A 21,411-nucleotide genomic window follows, 5' to 3' on the forward strand; every position below is an offset into this window, starting at 1 on the left:
ACAATAACCCGCTGACGCGCTTCTGGGAGGGATCCTGCCGAGTCCGTGGGCGGGACAGCTCGGCTGCGGACCAATGAGAGAGATCGGGCCCCGCCCCCGCATCCCCCTCCCCCAGAGCCGAGCAGGGGGCGGGGTCGCTCCCGCCTCACCTCCCCTGCTCCGTAGGCGGCGCTGTTGCGCACGGGGGCTGCGGCGGGGTCGCCCGGAGCAGGGAGCCCCGCGCCCCAACCCCCAGCCCGCAGGCGGGGCACCCGGGCTGGCAGAGGATTCCGTGGCCGCGGGCGGGCACGCCCCGCCCCCTCCCGCGCCGGGCCCGCCCCCTCCCCGTCCCCCGCCCATCCCGAGGTGCAGCCGGCGCTGAGCGCGGCAGGCGCGGGAGCTGGCGCTGGAGCCGGAGCGGCGGCGGCGGCGGCATTCACGGGGCGGCGGCGGCGGCGGTGGCGCGGGCTCCGGCACGGGCTCGGTCTCCGGCATGGTGCAATCCGGCCTCGTCCCGGGAGAGCGGGGCCCGCGCGCGGGGCCGGCGCCGGGGGAGCGGCGGCAGCGACGGTGGCGGTGGTGGCTGCAGGCGCAAGCAGGCGGCAGGTGCTAGAAGCGGAGCTGGGCGAGGTGTGTGCCCGCCGGGCTCCGGGGCCGCCGCTCCCTCGCTGCCCCCATCTTTCCCTCCCTTCGGGATTCCCAGCGCGTCCAGCCCCCTGTCTCCGCGTCCCGGCCCATGGCGCCCCGCGGTTGAGCCGGCGCCGCCAGGGACCCCTCCCGCGGGCCTCCCCGGGGCGCGCAGATCCCGGAGCCGCCCGCCCACCCTCCGCGGAGTCTCCCTCCCCTCCTCGCCCGAGCCGGGCGGGACCATGGCTGCGAAGCTGCGAGCGCATCAGGTGGACGTGGACCCGGACTTCGCGCCGCAGAGCCGGCCGCGCTCGTGTACCTGGCCCCTGCCGCAGCCCGACTTGGCCGGCGACGAGGACGGAGCTCTGGGTTCAGGGGTGGCAGAGGGCGCGGAGGACTGCGGGCCGGAGCGCCGGGCGACGGCCCCGGCGATGGCCCCAGCGCCGCCGCTGGGCGCGGAGGTCGGACCGCTGCGGAAAGCGAAGAGCTCCCGGCGGAACGCGTGGGGGAACCTGTCCTACGCCGACCTCATCACCAAAGCCATTGAGAGCGCCCCGGACAAGCGACTCACGCTCTCGCAGATCTACGACTGGATGGTCCGTTACGTGCCCTACTTCAAGGATAAAGGCGACAGCAACAGCTCGGCCGGCTGGAAGGTGGGAGCGTCCGCCTGGGGAGGGGGGCTGGGGTCGCCGGCTAGGGCTTCCTGGGGCTGCGAGGTGCGTCCGGGGCCCCGACGAGCCGTCGGGAGGGAGGCCTGGGGCACCCCTAGGGGTCACAGAGTGTGTGCCTGGGGAGTGGGGCCGGCCCGCAGACAGGCGGGGGCGTGCTGGGAGCAGCTGTGTGCGTGCTCTGGATGCAGGGTGGGAGGTCTGGTGAGGTGACAAGGGACTGCCACTTTGAGGCACCCCGGAGGGACACCCCCACCCTGTCCACGGCGGCGTGGCAGAGGAACCGACCGGGAGACCTCGGATATTAGGGGCCCCCTCTGAGACCCCGCGAGTTTGCTTTGTGTGTGTTACTCTTGTTTTACCCTCTTCACCCGGGCACCCTTCTTAAAGAGCTGGAATAATGGCCTGGGGCCAGTGCCTGCCTTCTCCCCAGATCTTTCCCACTACCTTCCCTGGAGCTGGCCCCAGGGCAAGGAGTGCAACCCTGAACCCTTCTTCCTGTGGTGCCAAGAGTTCACCCTAGGGCACCAGCCAGCCTGGGGTGGGGAACTGGTCAGGTGACCTGGAATCTGAGTTCTCCATGGGGCAGCTGCTGTCCCCCTTTCCCTGGATCAGCATGGTGGGCTGGGGATGACCTCTGCCGGTATGAAGGCAGGCTATTGAGGGCTGGGGATCTGTCCCTTTCCACCCTAGGCTGTCTGGCTTCCATTTCCCTGGCTTTTTGAGCCCAGATGCATTTGGGGGGAGGGGAGGGGCAGGGGCACCCTAGGGAGGCCTCAGTGCCATCCAGTGGAAAGGGGGGAGCCATCTTGGGAGAGGACAAGGGCTTGACTGGATTGTGGCCTCCAGACCCTCCTCTGACCATCTCGTTGGGGAATGGGGATAGTCGATGCCTTTGCAGGAGAAGGAGGTTTGGGGGAGAGGGAGGGGTCTGTGCCTAGGGCCTGGGAGCTGTTAGGCTTCCTATGGGAGAGGGGTCTCTGCAAGGGAGGCATGCCTACATGGAGGGAGGGAGCAGTGCCTGGTAGTGGCTGCAGACAGGTCAGCGGAAGGAGGGGTGCCAGAGGAGGAAGGGAGGCTGATAGACATGAGCAGCTCTGGTCGCCCAGTGGTTTGCATTGTAGGGGCCACAGCACTCTGACCTGGTGGCCCATGGCTCTCAGGCTTCATGCTGGCATCTTCTCTGGCCCTCTCTGGCCACGACAGGGTGGAGGTACAGGTTGGAGGAGCACCCGTGAGTCTCCCATCTTCTTGGTTCAGCCCCCACTGAGAACACTCATTCCTCCTAAGTGGGTACTGCCCTTGGGATTTGCTCCCACCCCTGTCCCTGTCCGCACACACTCTCCCACCTTTCACTTTTCCCTGTAGATGTATTTCTTGTCTTCAAGATCACAAGTTCAGATGCCTCTTCCAGGAAGCCTTCCCTGACCCTTTTTAGCTAGCTAAGGACTTCCTCTTCCCTGGTCCTCTCCTTGCCTGTGATAGGGCTCAGTCTTTTGTGTCCTGTCGCATTTCCCCTCCCCACCCAACCATTAGAAGACAGTGGCAGTGGCAGAGCAGTCTCCGTGCCCATGGCACCCAGCATAGATCCTGGCACCGAGGAGCCACGGGTGAATGTCTGGTGAGAGTGTGAAGGAACGGGTGGCTGGTGCAGAGGGTGCAGAGGCTGGGGAGGGTACTGTGGCCCAGAGTAAGTCAGGAGGGCTTCCTGTAGGGGGTGGAGCCCCACTTGAGCTTGAGGGACCAGGAATGGTAGGGGAAGATGGGAAGAGAAGATGTGAGACCAGAAGCTGAGGGAGAACTGCAGTTCATGAGGGTCTCAGGGCCAAGCCAGGGCATCCAGGGGTTGCCAGGGGCTGCCAGGGGCCTGGTGTCAGCCACCTTCAGGCATCTGTGCCAGTTGTCTCCTTAATGCTCTCAGCAGTTCTTGAGGTAGGTTTCACTGTCACCGTTCACAGAGCTGGGCACTGAGGCGCAGAGTAGAGGAGTGAACTGCCCAAGGTCGCACAGTCAGTAGAGGGGAGAGCTGGACTCCAATCCAGGTGTGTCTCCCTCCAAGGCCCCACACAGCCTCTGGAATAGTATCCTGCTGGCACTGGGTGTGGGAGGGGGACACAGACAGCTTTTGAACAGGGGCAGGTCTAAATCCTAGAATGTGACTGGGAACGTGCTTGGAGATAATTTAGTCCCCGGACTTCATTTCTCAGACAACGGGGAGCCTGAGGCCCCAGAAGGGGATGGAACTCCTCAGGTTGTTGGTGAGCTGCAGGTGCTGGGCAATGCCCCCCCCCCCACCCCGGTCTCCTGCCTGCCCCTTGGAGGTGGTTTCCACTGCACCACGCTGCTGGGGACACACTAGTTCTCCCTGCACCTGGCTCAGGAAGGAAGGTGCCCTGGCTGGTCCTGGACTGGGGCCTTGGAGAGGGAGCCTGAGGCTTGGGCTCCCGTCCCAGGCTTGGGCTGAGACCACCCAGACACTAAAGGAGGGCTGCTCAGAGGGACCTCTGGCCTTTCCCATTCTACCCCACCCCCAATCCTTTTTCTCCTCTCATTCCTACCCCTGCCCCCATTCCCATTCAGTCCCTCCAGAGAACTGGTGGAGGGACCAGCCCCAGCCCCAGCCAGCCCTCACTTTAGCAGAGGGTGTGGAGGCTGTGGTATACCTCTAGGGCCAGGCCTGGGGCTGGGGCCCATTGTTCCTTCCTCCCTCCCCTCCCCCACATAAGTGTGGACCTGAATCCCTGGGATATACCGAGAGCCCTGTGTTAGAGGGAGGGTGGGGGACCAAAGGGGAAGGCATCAGACCTGCCTTCAGGAGGCATCGGGGCTCCACACCCAGGCTGTGTGTTTTACAGCCAGGAAGGGCCAGAGGTGGGGGGAGGTACAGGGAAGGCGGGTTAGATCCCCTGGGAGCCCAGGCAAACCCTCCCAGAGAAGGTGGCACTTGATCTGGGCTGTCTTCATTGGGGGCCGAATGTGTGAGAAAGTCTCAAAAGGGACGTTGACTGGAGATGCAAGGGCAAGGAGGCAGAACTGTAGGAGATGAGAGGGTTGGGCGGCTCCTAGGAATGGCAGGGAGGTGGCCTGGGAATGGGAGTGGGCCAGATCAGGAAGGGCCCAGGTGCTTGGCTTTCACCCTGTGGTCCCACCTGGGACTCGGGGAGGTAGTCAGAGGTGCTGCTGATGGGAACAGGAGGAGGCCAGATCAGCAGCAGGTGCAGGACCCCCAACAGCCTCAAGCCTGGCCTTGGTGCTGGGAACTCCACCGCCGCCGAAGAGGCTGCTAGTGTTTCTCTCAGGACAGAGGGTCTCCAGGCCCTGGGTGAGGGCTGAGACAGAATGTTCCCCTCCCTCTTCGGTGTCCTAAAAGAGTGGAGGTCAGACATCCAGGTAGAGCCTCCCACTTCCTCCCAGATGCTCCAGCCCCACCTTGCCTAGCAACAGGACTCCTCCAGGAAGCCTTCCAGACTGCTCTGGGTCCTGGTGCTCCTTCCACTTAGCGCCCCTGGAGTTGTTCTGCCTGCTTTTGTGTTTCCTGGCTGCCAGCTCCCCTGGGAGCTCCCAGGCCAGGCCTGGGCACCTCCCATTCCTGTCCCCAGGCTTGATGGGGGAGGAGCACAGTGGATGGGGACTTCCCTTCTCCCTCAGGGCTTGGAGCAGCTCTGCGGTTGGGGGATGGGATCTGGAGGGAGGGTGCAACCCCCATCTGGCCCAGGCTGGGCAGCAGGTCTTAGGTGGGGTGGTAGGAGGGACTAAGTCAGAGGTCAAGAGGAGGGTCCTCTGACCGCCAGGCTGAGCAGTGAATGTGAGTGCAGAGGGCTCCCCCTTCTCTCCTCCCTCCAGCTTGCTCCAGCAGGGCTCCCTCCTCCTTCTTTGTCCTCGGGGATCCCCAGCCCCAAGGGTTGGTGGGGGTGCGGGAGGAGGCGGTGTGAGCCCCGGTTGGGGGGTGTCCTCACCCCCCGCCGCGCACGAGCGGGGGGCTGGCAGCTGCCCGCCTCCTGGGCACGAGCCCGTGCCAGCCGCTCCTGGCACAGTTGCTGGCACGCCCGGCAGACTCCCACGGCCACCTGCTCACACCCACCCACGAGCGCTGGCGCGCTGCGGGCCCTTCCGGCTTCCCGGGCCTCCCGGCGCCCCTCCCCCGCCGCCCTGCTCCGGAGCCCCCACCCCAGTCCCCTTGCTCTCCGCCGGCCCCCGCGCTCCCGCCAGCCAGCCCCAGGCCCGGCCCCCTCCCTGCGCCACTTGGGGAGCGCCGGAGTCTGGGTCTCGGGGAGGCCCCTGGGGTAGCTGCGGGGAGAAGGAGGGATGGGGAGGCAGGCAGACAGACAGACGGACAGACAGGGTGAGGGCCCCGCCTGCCACCTGGCGCCGCTCCAGCGGGACGATGGCGGGCAGCGCCGTGCCAGGCGGTAATTGCAGACAGACTAATTTAAAGAGATGAGACGGTTATTTTTAACTCGTGTTAAGGTAATGAACGGCGCGGGGGGTTTGCGGGTTCGAAAGTTCAGCACCCCCCAGCCCCCACTTTCTGTGGGTTGGGGGCCCCCCTCTCTGCACACCCAGAGGACTTCAGCTTCAGGACTGACTGGAGTTGGGGGCTTCTGGCAGGGCCTGGGAGGGCTAGAGGGCCTGGAAAGAGGCGCCCCCTAGCCCAGCGCAGATCCCTTCACATCCTGGCCACCATGTTTTGGGGGGGGGGGGGACGTATTAGCATCCCGATCTTCCGGAGTGGAGAAGTGACTTGCCCTGGGGTCACAGCCTTAGGAAGTGCCTGCCCTGAGAATCGAACCCCCTTCTGGCCCCAAAACTCAAACTTTTTCTGTGCCACTGAGGCTGGAGGATAGGGCTTGTGTTTGGGTTTTGAAAGGGTGCAGGCGTGTTCCTTGCAATCCAGAGCCTTGTCTTCAAGTGGCAGCTGGTGGTGGCTGCCACACGGGATCTTGGGGGCTGTGGAAGCCCCTCTGTCTGGGTCTTGTGAGGGGCGAGGCAGTGGTGGCCATGAACTGGGTGTGGCCATAAGCTTCTAGGATATAGGTGTACTGGCTATAGCCAGGGGAGGCCCCTCTTCCCCTCACTGTCTCCCTTACCTTGTGGACAGCTCACCAGCAGCCCCTCCCTATGTGCAGCCTGTGAGCCTACCTCCCAACTAGGGGGTGGGTACGTGGGAGACAGGTCATGCATTGGGGTTCACTCCTTCCACCTCCAAATCCGACTGCGCATCTCTAGAGGAAGTGGGGAGTCATGGAACCCAACACTACCTTGCACGCCTCCTTGCCCAGCTCAGTCCCCTTCTCACACACCGTAATGACTGAGCACACTGGCCTCTGGGGCTGCCCATTCTGTTGCCAGACAGGTCTTAAAAGTTGTTAGCACTTCCTTCCTTCTCGCTGGCAGCGGTCCAACCCCCTGGAGCCGAGCTCCTCTCCTGGTGTGTTGGTTCAGCTGTTTGGGTCCGCTGGAGTTGAGGAGTCCAGAGCCTTTGAGGGTGGACAGAGCACCCACAGAGTCTCCCTAAGGGAGCCTGATCTGGTGTGTGTGAACTGGAGCAAAGTCTTTCCCATTCTGATCCCCGATGAGATCGGTGTCCAAAGGGCCTTAACTGGATCCCTGGTTCTTTGAAGTCTGTAATCGACCAACACTCTGGTTCAAGGAGCTGTGAGGGCTTAGTTGGGACCCAGGGCACAACATACTCATGGGACTTCTCAGGAGTGCAAGCATGTGATTGCAGGTGTGGATGGACTTGAACTTGGGACTTCTGCTTGGGGATGCCTACTCTGACCCTGGCAATACCCAGGTGGCAAATGGACTTTGGACACAATAAAGAGAGTGCTCATGGCAGTCTCAGTGGGCCCCCAGAGCAGACAGATGGGGGGTGCAGGGTGTTGGGTGGGCACTAACTAAGGCTCTGGGGCCTGAGTAGGGTGCTCAGGGGGACAGCTGGATCTGGAGCGGCCCCCCCTTCCTCCTGGCACCCTGGTTACCATGGAAACCAACTCCTGTTTGGGAGGGTTTGGCTGTTTGCTGCCTCTCCCACCCCCCAACCCATATGTGGAGGTGGGAGGGGGGCCAGGTGGCGTGTGGGGGAGGGGCCTCCCACACCCTCCCCCTGGGGCCTCCCTCTTTGCAGAGAAACCTCTCTGGTCTCTAAGGGGGTTGCCTCTTGTGGGAAGGGGAACCAGAATTAAGAGAATTAATGTCTGGGTGCTAGGCCTTTGGGCACTTCACATACATTCTCTTTTTACATCCTCCCTGGACCCTGCCAGATATGTGTTAATAGCCCCATTTTGCAGTTGAGGAAATGGAGGCCAAGAAGGGTGAAGTCACTGGGCCAGGGCGGCATAGCCAGGACGAGGCTGAGCCTGATTTAGACACAAACCTGTCTGTCCCCTGTTTCTCCCAGTGCCGTGTGGTCTCAGCCCTATGCACACCAGCCCTCCTGCCCCAAGGCTCTCTCATGCTCCAGAATCGTCAGGGGCTCCTCAGTGTCCTCCTGGGAGCCAGCCAGGCTTGGACAGCTCTGTATGGACTCCTGGGCCCTCAGCTGGCCTTGGCCAGGCCCTCCCCTCCCTCCTGCTTTCCGCGCTGCCTGTGATCTCAGGGACCCTTTGCTTTGCCACCTTTACACCTCTCACGCCCTGCCTTTGTCAGATGCTCATTGAGGCAGCTCCTGACTCTTGGACTGACCCCTTGGGCCACCCCTCAGAAACTGGGCTGGGTGCTCGGGTGGATTGAATACAGGCCCACCTCCCAGGCGATTCTGGAACCTACCACATCTCTCCGAGAATTCCTGCCTATTTTCAAATCCTTCATTGTTGGCAAAACTGGTTGATGATCAGAGTCACCTAGAAGCTTTTAAGTAAGAGTTTTCTAGTTCCCATCTCAGACCCTCTCTATCAGACCCTCAGAGGGTCTGGTTTTAATGGGTCTGTCTACTGATGGACCTCGATTCTGAGCCAATGCCTTCGTGGTGGTGTCCCAGACTCCTGATTGTCCCTCCCTTCTGCTCCCAGTGTAGACCAGTTTCTTCTCTAAGTAGGCTGCCCCAGTGGAGCCCCTTCCCCTCCTCTTCACTCTTCTTGGGTCCTCCAGAGAATTGTAGGCCATGCAGTCAGCTTCAACACCGGATTCCCCAGCCCCAGCACGGTCACCTTCCTGTCTCAGGAGTCGCGCTGTATAGAGCACAGTTGGAGAGGATGGAGCTGGCAGCTGGGGCAGATGCCCTCTGCCACTGAGGGCCTTTGGCTGCAGGAAGATTCGTTGTGGCATAGAGACTCAGCAAGCATCTGGAACTGGCCCAGTAAGGACCTGAGAGTCACAGCCCCTCTTCTCGGAGAGCTCCCTGTATGTCCAACGCAGTGCTATCCCTACAGGATCCTGTCCGGGGGCCTCCCCTGGCATGACATTCAAGGCCTTGGCCCCCTGCTCCCCGTCATTTTCTCCAGCCACATCACTCCACTCTTCTGACCCTTGAATCAGCCCCACTGAACTATGCTAGCCCAGGATTCAGCCATCGGCTGCCATTATACACATGCTTTCTTCTAATTCTTGCGGCACCCTGTGAAGTCGCTACTGTGACTTTCCCTGTTTTAGGAGGAAACTAAGGCTGGAGAAGGAAAGTGGCTTTTACTGTATCCTGCTGTAAGTGACAGAAATAAAACTCCTGGGGCTAACTCTTCCCTAGCCCAGTGTTCAGGCCAGGTCAATCCAAGCTCACACACACCCCTCACTCCCTGCCAGGCCTTCCCTGCCCCCCACCGCCCCCCATTCCCATCATTGTCTCTCTGCTCGGTCTTAGAGTTTGGCCCTGAGCCTTCCAGTCTTGGGGTTGAGGGGTGGGGGAGGAATTGCTCCAGGGGCACATGGCTCCCTCTCTCACACAGAGCTCCCCAAGGGCAAGGCCAGACCAATGTGCTGTGGTGTTCGCTGCCTCCTTCCTCACCTCATCTGCAGGCCCAAGGCTGATGACAGCTTTCTCCATTCACTTTAGTCCAGACTTACACCTGTCAGCCACCCACTACAGTGCTGCTGAGAGGAGCCAGACTGGCTCCCTGACCTTGAGTGACCCACAGGTCAAGCTGGGGAGATAAGATGAGGTCTCCTGAATTGGACTTGGGGATGAAGATTGCTCAGGGTCATGAGGGAAGGCCAAATAATGGGTATTTGGAAGTGGGGGAAGGGGAACCAGACAAAGGAGGTCAAACCCTCAGGACTCTTTGGGAGCCCATGGGGTCCAGTTCTGTTGGTCAGAGCACAGCAGAAATTGAGGCTGGGGAAGCAAGCAGGGGACTGAAGGGAATGGTCTTGAGGACCAGTCCAGGGAGCTGGCACTCCAGGCTGGGGAATGATCTAGGCCGAAAGATCATTCCAAGGTGGTGTGGACAGGGGGCAAGACTAGCTTGGGCACGCAGTGTGGGCCTGGCACTGGGGTACAAGGGAGAAGGTGTGTAGAGGGTAGAAGTGCAGAGAGTCTGAGAAGCAGGCCTGAGGTGCAATGCAGACCCTTTGGGACCTGAGGGATGTTAGAGGGGAGACTGTGGTGCGGTTAGGAGTCCCGGAGGCAGAAGGGAGGAGCTAGAATGGCCGCTCACCATCTGTGTGGCCTTGGGCAACTGAGCCTGTTTTCTCCTCTACAAAATGGGATAATAATAGGACTTATGCCCAAGCTTTGTGGTGAGAATTACAGGAGAGTTACATATAAGGTCCCCAAGAAATCCTAGCAAACACCCTTACTGTGTTGTACATTGCTCTGGGAGAGGAAAGGAAGCCCTTCCCCACTGCTGTGTGGGGTGGGGATCCTGGGCCCTGATCCTTGAGAGACACTGACTCGTGTTAGTGTGTGTGTGTGTGTGTGTGTATGTGTTGGGGGCAAGTGGTCCTTCCTTTAAGGCCTCCTGTTCTGTCCCTGAGGTGTCAGCTCTTCAGGATGTCCAAGCTTCCACCTGCCCCTAGCTTGACCCACCGTTCTCTTGCCTACAGAGTCTTCCTCCTGGCCTTGGGAGGCTAGCAGGCAGGTTTTAGGCTCCGTATTTTAACAGATGAAGGCAGTGGTTTGCTCAAGGTCGCCCTTGAACCCAGGGCTGCCTGCCCCTGGATGAGGTCTCCTCTTTGTCCACTGGGAGGCTGTGTGACCTTGGGTATGGCCCTTCCCTCTCTGGCTCTGAGTCCCATCTAGAGATCCGAAATTCCCCTCCCCCACCACTCTGGGAAGCCTTGCAGCCTCCTCCACCCTGTCTGTCCCCTCCCCCTGTCCTCTGCTGGCCTTGCCTTCTCTGTAACCTGAGCTGGGGCTGTGGGGGAAGGGGGCTCGCCCTCTGCCAGAGGCACCTGCCAGCTGAGCAGATGTGAGGGGATGGAGGCCCCCCTCCCCCCAGGGGATCTCAGGCTCTTAGCGCTGCTAGGCTGGGGCTGGGGCTGGGGCTGGGGCACGAGGGCGCTCAGCACACCCAGCCCTGGCCTCTGGCCTCTACACCCAGAGCTTACCCCGAGCACTTGTCCATTTTTCAGGGGACGTTCATGCTCCAACATGTCCTGCAAGGACCTCTCAGAATCCAGAAGACAGATGGCAGATGAGGGCGGGTGCCCCGGTCTGGGTGGGCTGCCTGGGGATCCTGGAGCCCCTTGGCATAGGGACAGAGGGCCAAGGGCAGCCCCTGGGGGCGAGGCCAGTGTCTGTGCGGGTGGCCATGCCCCTGGGAGAGCAGATGGTTCTCTTGGCGCCATGCCCACTCTGCCTCTTTTCCCCCCAGGAGCCAGCCTACAGGGCTGGGGCACAGCTGCTAGGCCCTCCCCAGAGCTGGGCCCAGGGCAGGGCGGGGTGAGGTCACTGCAGCTGCTCCCAGGGCCTGGGGCAGGGGTATATGGAGGTGATGCTTGCAGAGGGAAGGACAGGGCTCCGATTGAAGAGTGATAGGGAGGGCTCTGGATGGCTTTGCATTTAGGGATCCCCGTTAATCTTGGATGAAGGAGAAAAGAGTCTTTGGAGGATTTGATGAGCCAGTGCGGACTGCCCCACCCCCACTCCTACCCCAGGCCCAGCCCTGGAGCTTCTGTCTGGCCTGGGATCCTCCTTTGAGGCATCTCAAGGTGGGAGGCAAGGCAAGGGCCCTGGGTGTGAATTCCTTCTCACATCACCACTTCCACCACGTGACCTTGGGCAGCCCCATTCGTCTTTTGGAGCCTCAGTTTCTCCTCAGTAAAATCGGCACACTACACCAACGCAGAGGATTGTTAAAAAGACAGTGAGATTTCAAGTGTGGTGCCAGCACGGTGCACAGCACATAATGAATGTTCAGTAAATGGTAGTTTCTTGCCTTCCTTCCTTACCTGAATTCTCCCGAGGAGTCTGGAAGCACTGAGGAAAAGCAGGGAGGTGGCAGAGGCAGCAGGAACTGGAGGGGAAGGCAGGAGGGAGAAGGCGAGGCCTGGAGCTCTGGCCTGAGGTTTTGCTGAACAGAAAGGGCAGAGAATTGCCAAGCCAGAGAGGCTCACGGCTGCCGAGCGCTCCGTGGCATGTGTGGACTAACTGTGAGCCGGGAGTTGCCCTGCGAAGTTCCAAGTGGGGAGGTCAGCGTGTGCCCAGTTGTCCTCGGGTTTGGGGTTATATTTCTGCCATGGCACTGCGGTGGGAGCTACTACCTTTGGGACTTGCCGAGGGAAATAGAAAGATGACACAGAGCTCGACTTGCAGGAGCAGCAGGAACTGGTCAAGCAGAGAGGGAAGGAGGGGCAGTGGGAGCCGAGTGTGCAGACGCCTGTCTGTATAAGACAGTGTAAGACATCCAGGGTGGCTGGAGCTCTGGTGGGCAGAAAGGGAATGGGGGTGATAGGCCGTACAGCCTCGGAGGGTTCTTGTGTGGGCAGGCAAGGCCCGCTTCCTGAGACGGGCGCTGGGCTGAACCTTGGAGAGTGATGGAACCTGGAGGGGTATCAGTACCTAGCTTTGGGAGTGGGCGGATGGGTACAGGTCCTAGGACTGAATTGACAAGTCCTGGAATTCTCCAGATGTCCGGAAGGCCAGGAGGTTGCACAGGACTTGTGGTGGGTGGGGACACACAAGACTTGGGTCTCCTGCCTCTGATGAAACCCAGGAAGCTTGGGCTTGTGAACCCCGGGCGGGTGGGGGTGGCCATTGAGGTGGGTGGGACCATGTCCCCTGCCACTTTGGGGGAGGGGGTAGGAAGAGCTCTGGCTTTGGAGCCCAACCGCTCTGAGACTCAGACCTGGCTCCAGGACTGCCCAGCTTTGTGGTCTTACGTGTCATTGAACTCTCCCGAGCCCACTTTCCCCTCTTTGGACAAGAGTGGCCCCTGTTTGCACGATGGCTACCAGGACTGCATCTAAAGAACCTAGACTGGGTCTGGCATGGGGGAGGTGGTGTCCTTCTCCCGCCTTGGTATTTGAAGCACACCCCAGTGGTGTGTTCGGGCTGGCTTGCCTTGGCTCAAAAGGGCCCGTCCTGCACACTTCTTCCCAGTTCTGTACTCAGTGATGTCATGCTAGCAGCTTAAAATTGACTGCGATGGGAGTATCCACGCCACAGAAATCAGCCAAAGTTGCAAATCAAATCAGGTGGGATCTTTTCCCTGCTGGGGAGCTGGAGGCAATCAATCCTGAGGGCCCTTTTGACCCCTAGAGGGGACAGAATGGAAAGTGGGTTCATGGTGGGGCACTGGCTGGACCGGGCAGTGCAGAACTCCTGAGTCCGTGGGCCCTTTTGGTGTGGGTGGATATGGGTCCGAGTCATAGTGTCAGGCAGCCCTCTGTAGGCAGGGAACTGGACTGGTGAGACCACTCTTGTCTCCACGTTCTTCCCCCGCCCTCCCCACCCCCTGCGCTGGGGGCTCTGGCAGGCTCTGGATCCGAGAAGGGTAAGTTATCAGAGAATGGAGCTGTGCGAGGAGGAGAAATGAGGTTGTAGCGGAAGATAAACGAGGTTGTACTGTCAGGGAATGAGGTGGTACTCGGAGGCAAGGTGAGGCTGCATTATGAGATAGATGGGCTTGTCCTGTCCGGGGATGAAGAGGACTTGTAGGAGAGATGACGTCCCGCTGGACCGGGCGGGTTGCCCCGGCAGAGAACACAGCCCACCGCAGGCAGAAGGAGAGACTCGGACTTGGAGGATAAATGAGGGTGTCCTGCTGGATGGATGAGGGGGCCCGTCAGGTGAATGGAGTGCTGTTAGCAAATGAGGTTGTACTTGCTGGATAAATGGGACTGGGGTGCTGGATAAATGGGGCTGTGCTGTCAGAGGAATGCATTACTACTCGTGGGCGAAGGGTGTCCTGGGAATAAATGAGGGCGTCCTGCTGGATCGATGAGCTGCCAGCACCAGGTGGGTCAGACCCTGTCCGTGCGGGGGGACACCCGCAGCACGGCTGAAGTGTTTCTCTCCCCGCTGGGGCTCCTGGTGTGTCTTCTGGCCCCGGTGGGACAGGCTCTCTGAGACCTCGGCCCCAGCAAGCCCCAGATGACTCAAGTCTGTCTGGCCAGAGGGAGGGAGGGGGGAGGGGCCCTGGAGTGAGGGGAGCAGGGGCACGGCCACCCCATGAGGCTGTCCCTCATTTCTCACGGAAGCCCTGACCCTCCTCTGTGCTTCCCTCTGTGGATCAGGCTGTTCCTGACTTGTTCCACCCATGCTTGTCTCTCATTCTGCCTGTGTCCCCTTCTCTCTGCCCAGTTTCCTTTAATTCTCCCTGCAACACAGTAGTACCCCCTCCACTCTCTCTCGCTCATTCATTCATTCAGTGAACATTTACTAAATGCCAGCAACTCATCAAACACACGGGGTATGGTCAACACATAGGTTATCGACAAAAATCCCTCCTGAAATGTATATTCTAATGTGAAGGGCAACAGACAATAAATAATAAATACAGACTCTAAATAAATTATATATTTATATATAACTTACATAGTAATTGTTTAATGTATGCACATGAACTGTCTATTAATTAAGAAAGTGATTATTGCTCTAGAAAAATTGAGCGCAGGTCGGGGGGTCAGGAAATGGCAGAGAGGAGGAGCAAAGGGTTAGAGTGGTCACGATGGGCCTCCAGGCAAAAGATTCTGCACGTGGACTTGAAAGGGATGAGAGATGGATGGGGGTATCTGAGCGAACAGTTTTCCCTTGAGACAGAGGCCCCAGGGCTGGACCGTGCCTAGCAGTTTCAAGGAACAGGAGAAAGGAATCGAGCAGATCAGGCTTAGGGGAGGAGACGGAGAGGTCATGGAGGCTCTTGCAGGTTATGGCAAGGCTGTCATTCTTTGCTCTGAGATGGGGGGCATCAGAGCGTTCTGGACAGGCCTGGATGTGACCCAAGCTATTTGGTGGGTGAGACTGCTGGGTGGGAGACGGCTGTAGGGAGGCAAGCATGGAAGCAGTTAGGTCTTTGAGGACACAGAGGTTCAAGGCATGTTGCCCCAGAGTTGCACAGTTCGTGGGGTGCTGGGAGCCCAAACTGAAATCCAGGTCCGACACCAGAGCCCATGCGCTTTCCCCTGCACCAGCTCCTCTCCCAGGCGGGTGAGTCCCTGGGGGCCCAGGCTCTCTATCCCGGGTTCCAAGGGAGAGTGGGATGGGCGTGGATGCAGTCCACTGTGCCTTCCCTCTGCCCTGAGATGGCCTCCCTCCCAAATCAGGGAGGCCCGACCTCCCTGTTAACCTGCCCCAGGCCTGCGTGGAGGTGTGGGAGGCGGGAGGCCCCAGAAGCTGGGCCCAGCTCCGGGCACAGGGGAGCAGCCTGGGCATGCCAGGGCTGTGGCTGTGGTGGCGGGTTGCTAGGCAACTGGTTGCGAGACCTGGTTACTGCTGCCTGGCAGAGGCGTCTCCCTCCTCTGCCTCCCTCACCTCCTCCGTGGCCTCTGGCCTCCCAGGAGGCCCTGTGGGTGAGCTGTGATCTGTGCTTGCCTCTGGATCTTGGCTGGGAGCTCTGAGTGGTACCAGGTGGCTGGGCCCCGAGGAGCCAGACTGGGCTTCAGGGCCTGGACTGCCCTCAGGGGCCACAGCCCAGGCACACAGCTGGTGCCCAGCCTGGCTCCACAGGCAAAGGCCTAGGTCCTTAGCCAGCTCTGGGCTCCCTCTCCAGGTGACGCTGGGCAAAGTGTTCCAGACCTCCAGACGTCCCGTCCACAGTCCCTTCCACCTGGCCTGCAGCATCCTTCCACCGGGGCCTGGTTTTCTGCAAGAGTGCCAGGGGTGTGAGCCGGTCCTGCTCCTTGATGGCTTGAGTCTGGAACACTCCCTTTTGCATTAGATTCCATTTGCAAAGAGTTCTACTATTAAAAAAAAAAAGTTTGGGGAAAAAAAAAAAAAAAGTTTGGGACGACTGGGTGGCTCAGTGAAGCGTCTGCCTTTGGCTCAGGTCTTGATCCCAGGGTCTTGGGATGGAGCCCAGCATCATGGGGCTCCTTGCTCATCCTTCTCCCTCTGCCCCTCCCCACTGCTGGCGCTCTCTCTCCCTGTCTCTCAAATAAATAAATAAAAATCTTTAAAAAAAAAAAAAGTTTGAAAACCTGTGGACTGGATGAGTTCAAGAACTTACAGTGTCAGATTGAAAAGGTCATGGAGTACAGCTGGCACTTCTCATCAGTACCCAAGCGAGGAGACAGGCCCGGAGAGATGAACAGGCCTCCCCAGGTGAGGCTTGGTGGGGTGAGAAGAGCACCAAGCCAGGGGTCAGGAGGCCAGTGCTCGAACCCCTCTCTGCTACCAGGTCCTGGGTGACCTTGGGCAAGTCCATCCTTTCTGGGTCAGACCAGCACTGGTATCAGGCTGGGGGCTCCGGGTCCCAGGGGTACCTGGCCAGGCAGGGAACAGAGTGGGGAAGAGTGCAAACCTTCACAGGCCCAGAGTGGGCGCTCTTGGTACAAATCACGGAAAACATGGAAACATGGAAAAACATGAAAAACATAATTTGTCTGTTCAGAAAACTCAGATGCAATTTTGCAACGCAAAATCCCCCTGAATGCTAAAAACGAAGCACAAGACTTAATAGGAAATTTTGACCTTGAGGCATGCCCCAGGCTTCCTATGCTGCCAGCTTCTAGGGATAGTTTACATGGAAAGTTTGAGAAGCACCAGAGTCCTGGCTTCCTAAGATTCTTTGGAAATTCCCTGACTCGGTTCTCTCAGCCGTGGTGGAATGTGATGTCCTTTGGACTCCGGGTGAGGGGAACCTGAAATCAGTACCTGCCTCTGCCATCTGAACGGTGGGACTGGCAGCTTACTGAACCACTCTGAGCCTTACTCTCCTCATCCGGAGACAGGGCTTACAATCCCTGAGTAGTATGGAGCTGGAGAGAATACATGAGATCAAAGACTTATGATACCTCGGGCTGAACAAGCAGGTACTGAGTGGGTGCTGACACTTGGTGACGTCTTCCTCCTCTCCCCCACCCCCACCCCCAGCCCGCAGAACCAGGCTGGCACACAGTGACACCGCTAAAGAGGTGTTGCCTGACCCACCTCCAGCTGAAGAAGCTGGGAGGCGGAGCCTCCACGAAGCCAGACAGCCCCTGGGGGAGAACTGAGGCCCCTGAGGCCTCTGAACACAGGTGTGCAGGAGGGGCTGGGGAGCCAGGTGCAAGGGCAGGAGTGTGAAGGGGGTATCTACTGGAGGGAGCACCACTCCCTGGGGGTCTAGCTCCCCTCTTCGAGGGGCCCCAGGAGAAGCCAGGCAGGGCAACGCTGGGAGGAGCCTTGGAGCTGTCACCTCCCCAGACCAGAAAGTGGCAGCCATAGGGAGCGGGCGGGGTGCCTGAACAGTGAGGCCAGTACCTGGAGCTGGGAGTGTGAGGGAGGCAGCAGGAAGGACCCCTCCTCCTGGAGACCGACGGGAAGGAAGCAAGAGGGAGGGCTCTCACTGACCAGTGGTTATGAGCTGGGCAGACAAATAGGTTAGGAGTAGGTCCATGAGCTGAGTTAGGTCTGGGGTGCTATCTGACATGTGCTGCCTGTGGGACTCTGGGCAAATTACATCATGCCTCCGGGCCTCTGTTCCCTGGTGCAGTGAGACGGGGTAATGCCAGCTTCCCAGACGGCTGGTGCCTAGCGCAGTTATACCCAGAACATGGTATTAAGGAGGCAGAGAAAAAGCAGGTCCGGGGGGTAATCTCGAAGTGTGGTCTTCTGGCCAGAGTGAGGCCTTTAACCAGGGTTTAGGAGCACCCCGTAACAGTCACCAACCACGTGCCTGCACACATTGCCTCACGCAGTGATCTAACAGCTTTCTGGGGTGGTTACTGAACCAGGCCCATTTTGGTCAGAGGCGTTCACTGAGGCACTGAGGCTCAAGGAGATTGAGTCAAGAGCCCTGGCAGTTCGTGGGAGCTGTGCCCCGCCACCCCTCCCCACCTTTTTGGCAAAAGTGCGCTGTGACATGGGGAGCTTTAGAGACTAGCACGGCAGAAATTTAGAAGAGAATGTGTGCGTGGGTGGCAGGGGTGGAGCCCAGGAAGGTACTGAGGGACAGCAGAAGGCACTGGGCTGCCCTGGGCGAGCCACTTGACCTCTCTGAGCCCTGGTCTTCTTGTTGGAAATGGGGATCAGGCCACCTGATGTGTGGCGACTTTGTGAAGCTTCTACCAGAAAGGGGCTTGGGGGCAGAGCTCCTCTGCTCCAGGTGGTCAGGAAGGGAGGGCAGGCGGGAGAGCTGGACTGGCCTGAAAGTGGACACTGAGCACAGGTCTGGTCTGAGGTCCCCCATGGCTGATGGATGTGCTCTGAGGGGCTTGCTGGGAATCTAGGCTGCTACGGTTCCCAGGAGCTCAGGAGAGTTGGGGGAAATTTCGGAAGAGTTCCAGGCCTCTACCCACCTTAGGGACCCCCAGCCTTTTCTGCTACCCCTGGCCAGGCCCTCCCAGCAAAGGGTTAACAGTCTTCTCTACCTGCAGTTGCATTTTAAAGACACGAAATTAAAGCAGGTAATTTATTCTCCCCACACACGAAAGAGCAATTAGTTCTAAACAGGGCTTAATCAGTCACCGCGAGATTGATTTCTGGAGCCCTGGGTTTTCGGGCTCCTGGCGCCATGCCAGGCTGGGGAGGGAGGGGGCAGACAAATGAGCCACGCAGCGGCATGAGCCCTTACATAATCTGCTGGGGGGCCCTGGCAGCCTGGCTAGCCCCAGGCGGGGCTTGGCTGAGCTGGGGAGAGGGGGCCTTGCTATAGTTCCTTAAGAGTAGCCCTCAGGCTTCTGCCAGGCCTCCTGGGGAGAGGCCAGGCCCAAAGCCCTAGCCCCTCCCTCTGGGCGGTGTGTGTTGTGGGGGGAAGGGGTGCCAGGGAGAGGGAAGAGTGGTGCGGTTCTGGGGTAGAAGGTGTCTTCCTGTCCAACCTGGTACTTAACACCTGTTCTCCCGCTCTTTACCCCATTCACCCTTCATCATTTTCTGTTTCCTCCCATTGCCCCTTCTGGCCCTTCTCCTTCCTCCTCTCTCACCTTTTTATTCCCCTCTCCTCTTTCCAATCATTTCCTCCTCTTTTCTAATGGCCTTCTCGCTTCCCACCCCCCCACCCATGTCCTTGTCTCCGGCCACAGAACTCCATCCGGCATAACCTGTCGCTGCACACCCGTTTCATCCGCGTGCAGAATGAGGGCACAGGCAAGAGCTCCTGGTGGATGCTGAACCCCGAGGGCGGGAAGACAGGCAAGACCCCTCGGCGGCGGGCCGTGTCCATGGACAACGGGGCCAAGTTCCTGCGCATCAAGGGCAAGGCGAGCAAGAAGAAGCAGCTGCAGGCACCTGAGCGAAGCCCCGATGACAGTCCCCCGGGCGCGCCAGCCCCAGGGCCCATGCCTGCCGCAGCCAAGTGGGCCACCAGCCCGGCCTCGCACGCCAGCGACGACTACGAGGCGTGGGCAGACTTCCGCGGCGGCGGGAGACCCCTGCTCGGGGAGGCGGCCGAATTGGAGGACGACGAGGCCCTGGAGGCCCTGGCACCGTCGTCGCCGCTCATGTACCCGAGCCCCGCGAGCGCGCTGTCACCTGCGCTAGGAGCGCGCTGCCCCGGGGAGCTGCCCCGCCTGGCCGAGCTGGGGGGCCCTCTGGGCCTGCACGGCGGCGGCGCGGGGTTGCCCGAAGCCCTGATGGACGGCGCGCAGGACGCGTACGGGCCTCGGGCCCGGGCGGGGACGCCCGCCTACTTTGGAGGCTGCAAAAGCAGCGCCTACGGCGGGGGCGGGGGCGGGGGCTTCGGGCCGCCGGCGCTGGGCGCTCTGCGCCGCCTGCCCATGCAGACCATCCAGGAGAACAAGCAGGCCAGCTTCGCGCCGGCCGCCGCGCCCTTCCGCCCGGGGGCGCTACCCGCGCTGCTGCCGCCGCCGCCCGCACCCAGGCCAGGCCCGGTGCTGGGTGCGCCGGGGGAACTGGCGCTGGCGGGCGCGGCCGCCGCCTACCCCGGCAAGGGCGCGGCCCCGTACGCGCCGCCGGTGCCCTCGCGCAGTGCCTTAGCCCACCCCATCAGCCTTATGACGCTGCCCGGAGAGGCGGGCGCCGCGGGCCTGGCGCCGCCGAGCCACGCGGCAGCCTTCGGGGCCCCGCCCGGGGGCCTCCTGCTGGACGCGCTGCCCGGGCCATACGCGGCGGCGGCCGCCGGGCCGCTGGGGGCCGCGCCCGACCGCTTCCCCGCCGACCTGGACCTCGACATGTTCAGCGGGAGCCTCGAGTGTGACGTCGAGTCCATCATCCTCAACGATTTCATGGACAGCGACGAAATGGACTTCAACTTCGACTCTGCCCTGCCTCCGCCGCCGCCCGGCCTGGCCGGGGCTCCGCCCCCCAACCAGAGCTGGGTGCCGGGCTGAGGGCCGCCTCCCGCGCCCCCGGTGCCCCGCCCCGCCCCCAAGGGGCTTCTGTCTTCCCGTCCTGATTCCCTGGGCCCCATCCCCCATTCCAGCTCCACGGGAGGATCCGGGAGACAGCCCCAGGCCTGCTAGAGACGTCCCTCAGAGGCTGACCCCTGGAGGGAAGTGGTAGGGCGGGGCCGGGGCGCCTGCCATTCCTGATCCAACTCCTGAGACCCGCTCCTCCTGTCCCCCAGGGCAGGAGTCCTGGGGGAATTCCAGGCCGGGTGGGAGTAGGGAGGAGCCAGGTGAGCTGCGGTGGTTGGTGGTCGGGGATTCTAACCAGGATGTGTGGCATGGGGCTGGGGGCGTCTCCGAACCGTCAAGTTGCAGACGCCCTCACCGCTATGGATCACCCACCCCGGACTCCGGATCTGATTCCCAGCTGACACCTTCCCACTGGTCTTAGCCTCACCCACCCTAAGGCAGGACCCCCCTCCCGGAAGCACACCTACCTGTTGGCTGATCACCCTGAGCTGTTTTCCTTCGGCCCCAAACCCCCCATAGAGCCCTCCATCCCATGGTTCAGCCCCTCCTTCCTATCCTGGCAGGCCCTAGCTCCTCCTCTCCTCTCAGGTTGGAGTTAATCCCCCTTTCTACCCCCCCTCCCCAGTACTGGTCTCAGCCTCTCCAGCAGGCCTCAGTTCCGGATCTACCCCCAAACTGACACCCCTTTTTCTCCGTTCCAGTCCTGCCTCCTCTCCCGTATTTATAAGTGTCCGGTCGGGGCGGGCTATGGGCGCGGCGTCCCCGGCGCATATCGTAGGCAGTGTACCGTGGCCGTGCCGTCAGCGTGTGCGTGTGCGTGTGTGCCGTGTCGAGGCCGTGTAGAGTGCATTGTACAGCATATTTTCATGAATAAAATTGTTTTAAATATTTCCCGCGCCTTGGGCTAGCAGGGGTGGTGGTGGTGGCTGAGGAGGGTCATTGGCAGGGATCGTAGGGTGTCCCTGTGCCTGCGTCCCTATTGTGGCTTTGTGTCTGAGTCCCTGTCGGCATTCCCTGATGCCTGTCTGCTCACACACATTGGTTAAGCGCCTACTGAGTTCTGGACGCTGGCGATGTGCCCGTGTGGAGTTCTGCACCTGTTTCTGTGAGCATATGCATTGCAGGAAGTTTCTGGTTTGTGGGAAATTCTGTTCTGAATACATAAGCCTAGAGGTTCGGAGAGATGGCACAGATAGAGAACCTGCTAGTGTCAGGTCCTGCATTAGGTATGATTTTCATTCCCATTGTGCAGATGAGAAAACAGGGTCAGAAAGGGAAAATGGCTTGGGAAGGCAGGGTGGGATAA

At 60.5% G+C, this 21,411-nt stretch overlaps 1 protein-coding gene across 1 annotated transcript; it reads left to right on the top strand.

Moving 5' to 3' along the window:
• Window positions 1-435: 435 nt before the first annotated feature.
• Window positions 436-20,995, top strand: FOXO6 (forkhead box O6). Its single transcript, XM_044237969.1, has 2 exons — window positions 436-1,262; window positions 18,813-20,995. Exons 1-2 carry the CDS (start codon window positions 849-851, stop codon window positions 20,076-20,078), a joined length of 1,680 nt encoding a protein of 559 aa, XP_044093904.1. The 5' UTR covers window positions 436-848; the 3' UTR covers window positions 20,079-20,995.
• The last annotated feature ends 416 nt before the right edge of the window (window positions 20,996-21,411 follow it).

The sequence above is a fragment of the Neovison vison genome, chromosome 2, assembly GCF_020171115.1.
Source record: "Neovison vison isolate M4711 chromosome 2, ASM_NN_V1, whole genome shotgun sequence".
Lineage (NCBI taxonomy): Eukaryota > Metazoa > Chordata > Mammalia > Carnivora > Mustelidae > Neogale > Neogale vison.

Excerpts from the sequence above, each read along its gene's own strand:
- FOXO6 (XM_044237969.1), top strand. The coding sequence starts at position 849 with ATGGCTGCGAAGCTGCGAGCGCATCAGGTGGACGTGGACCCGGACTTC. Across the intron at positions 1,263-18,812 it reads ACAGCTCGGCCGGCTGGAAG|AACTCCATCCGGCATAACCT; the intron begins GTGGGAGCGTCC and ends CTCCGGCCACAG.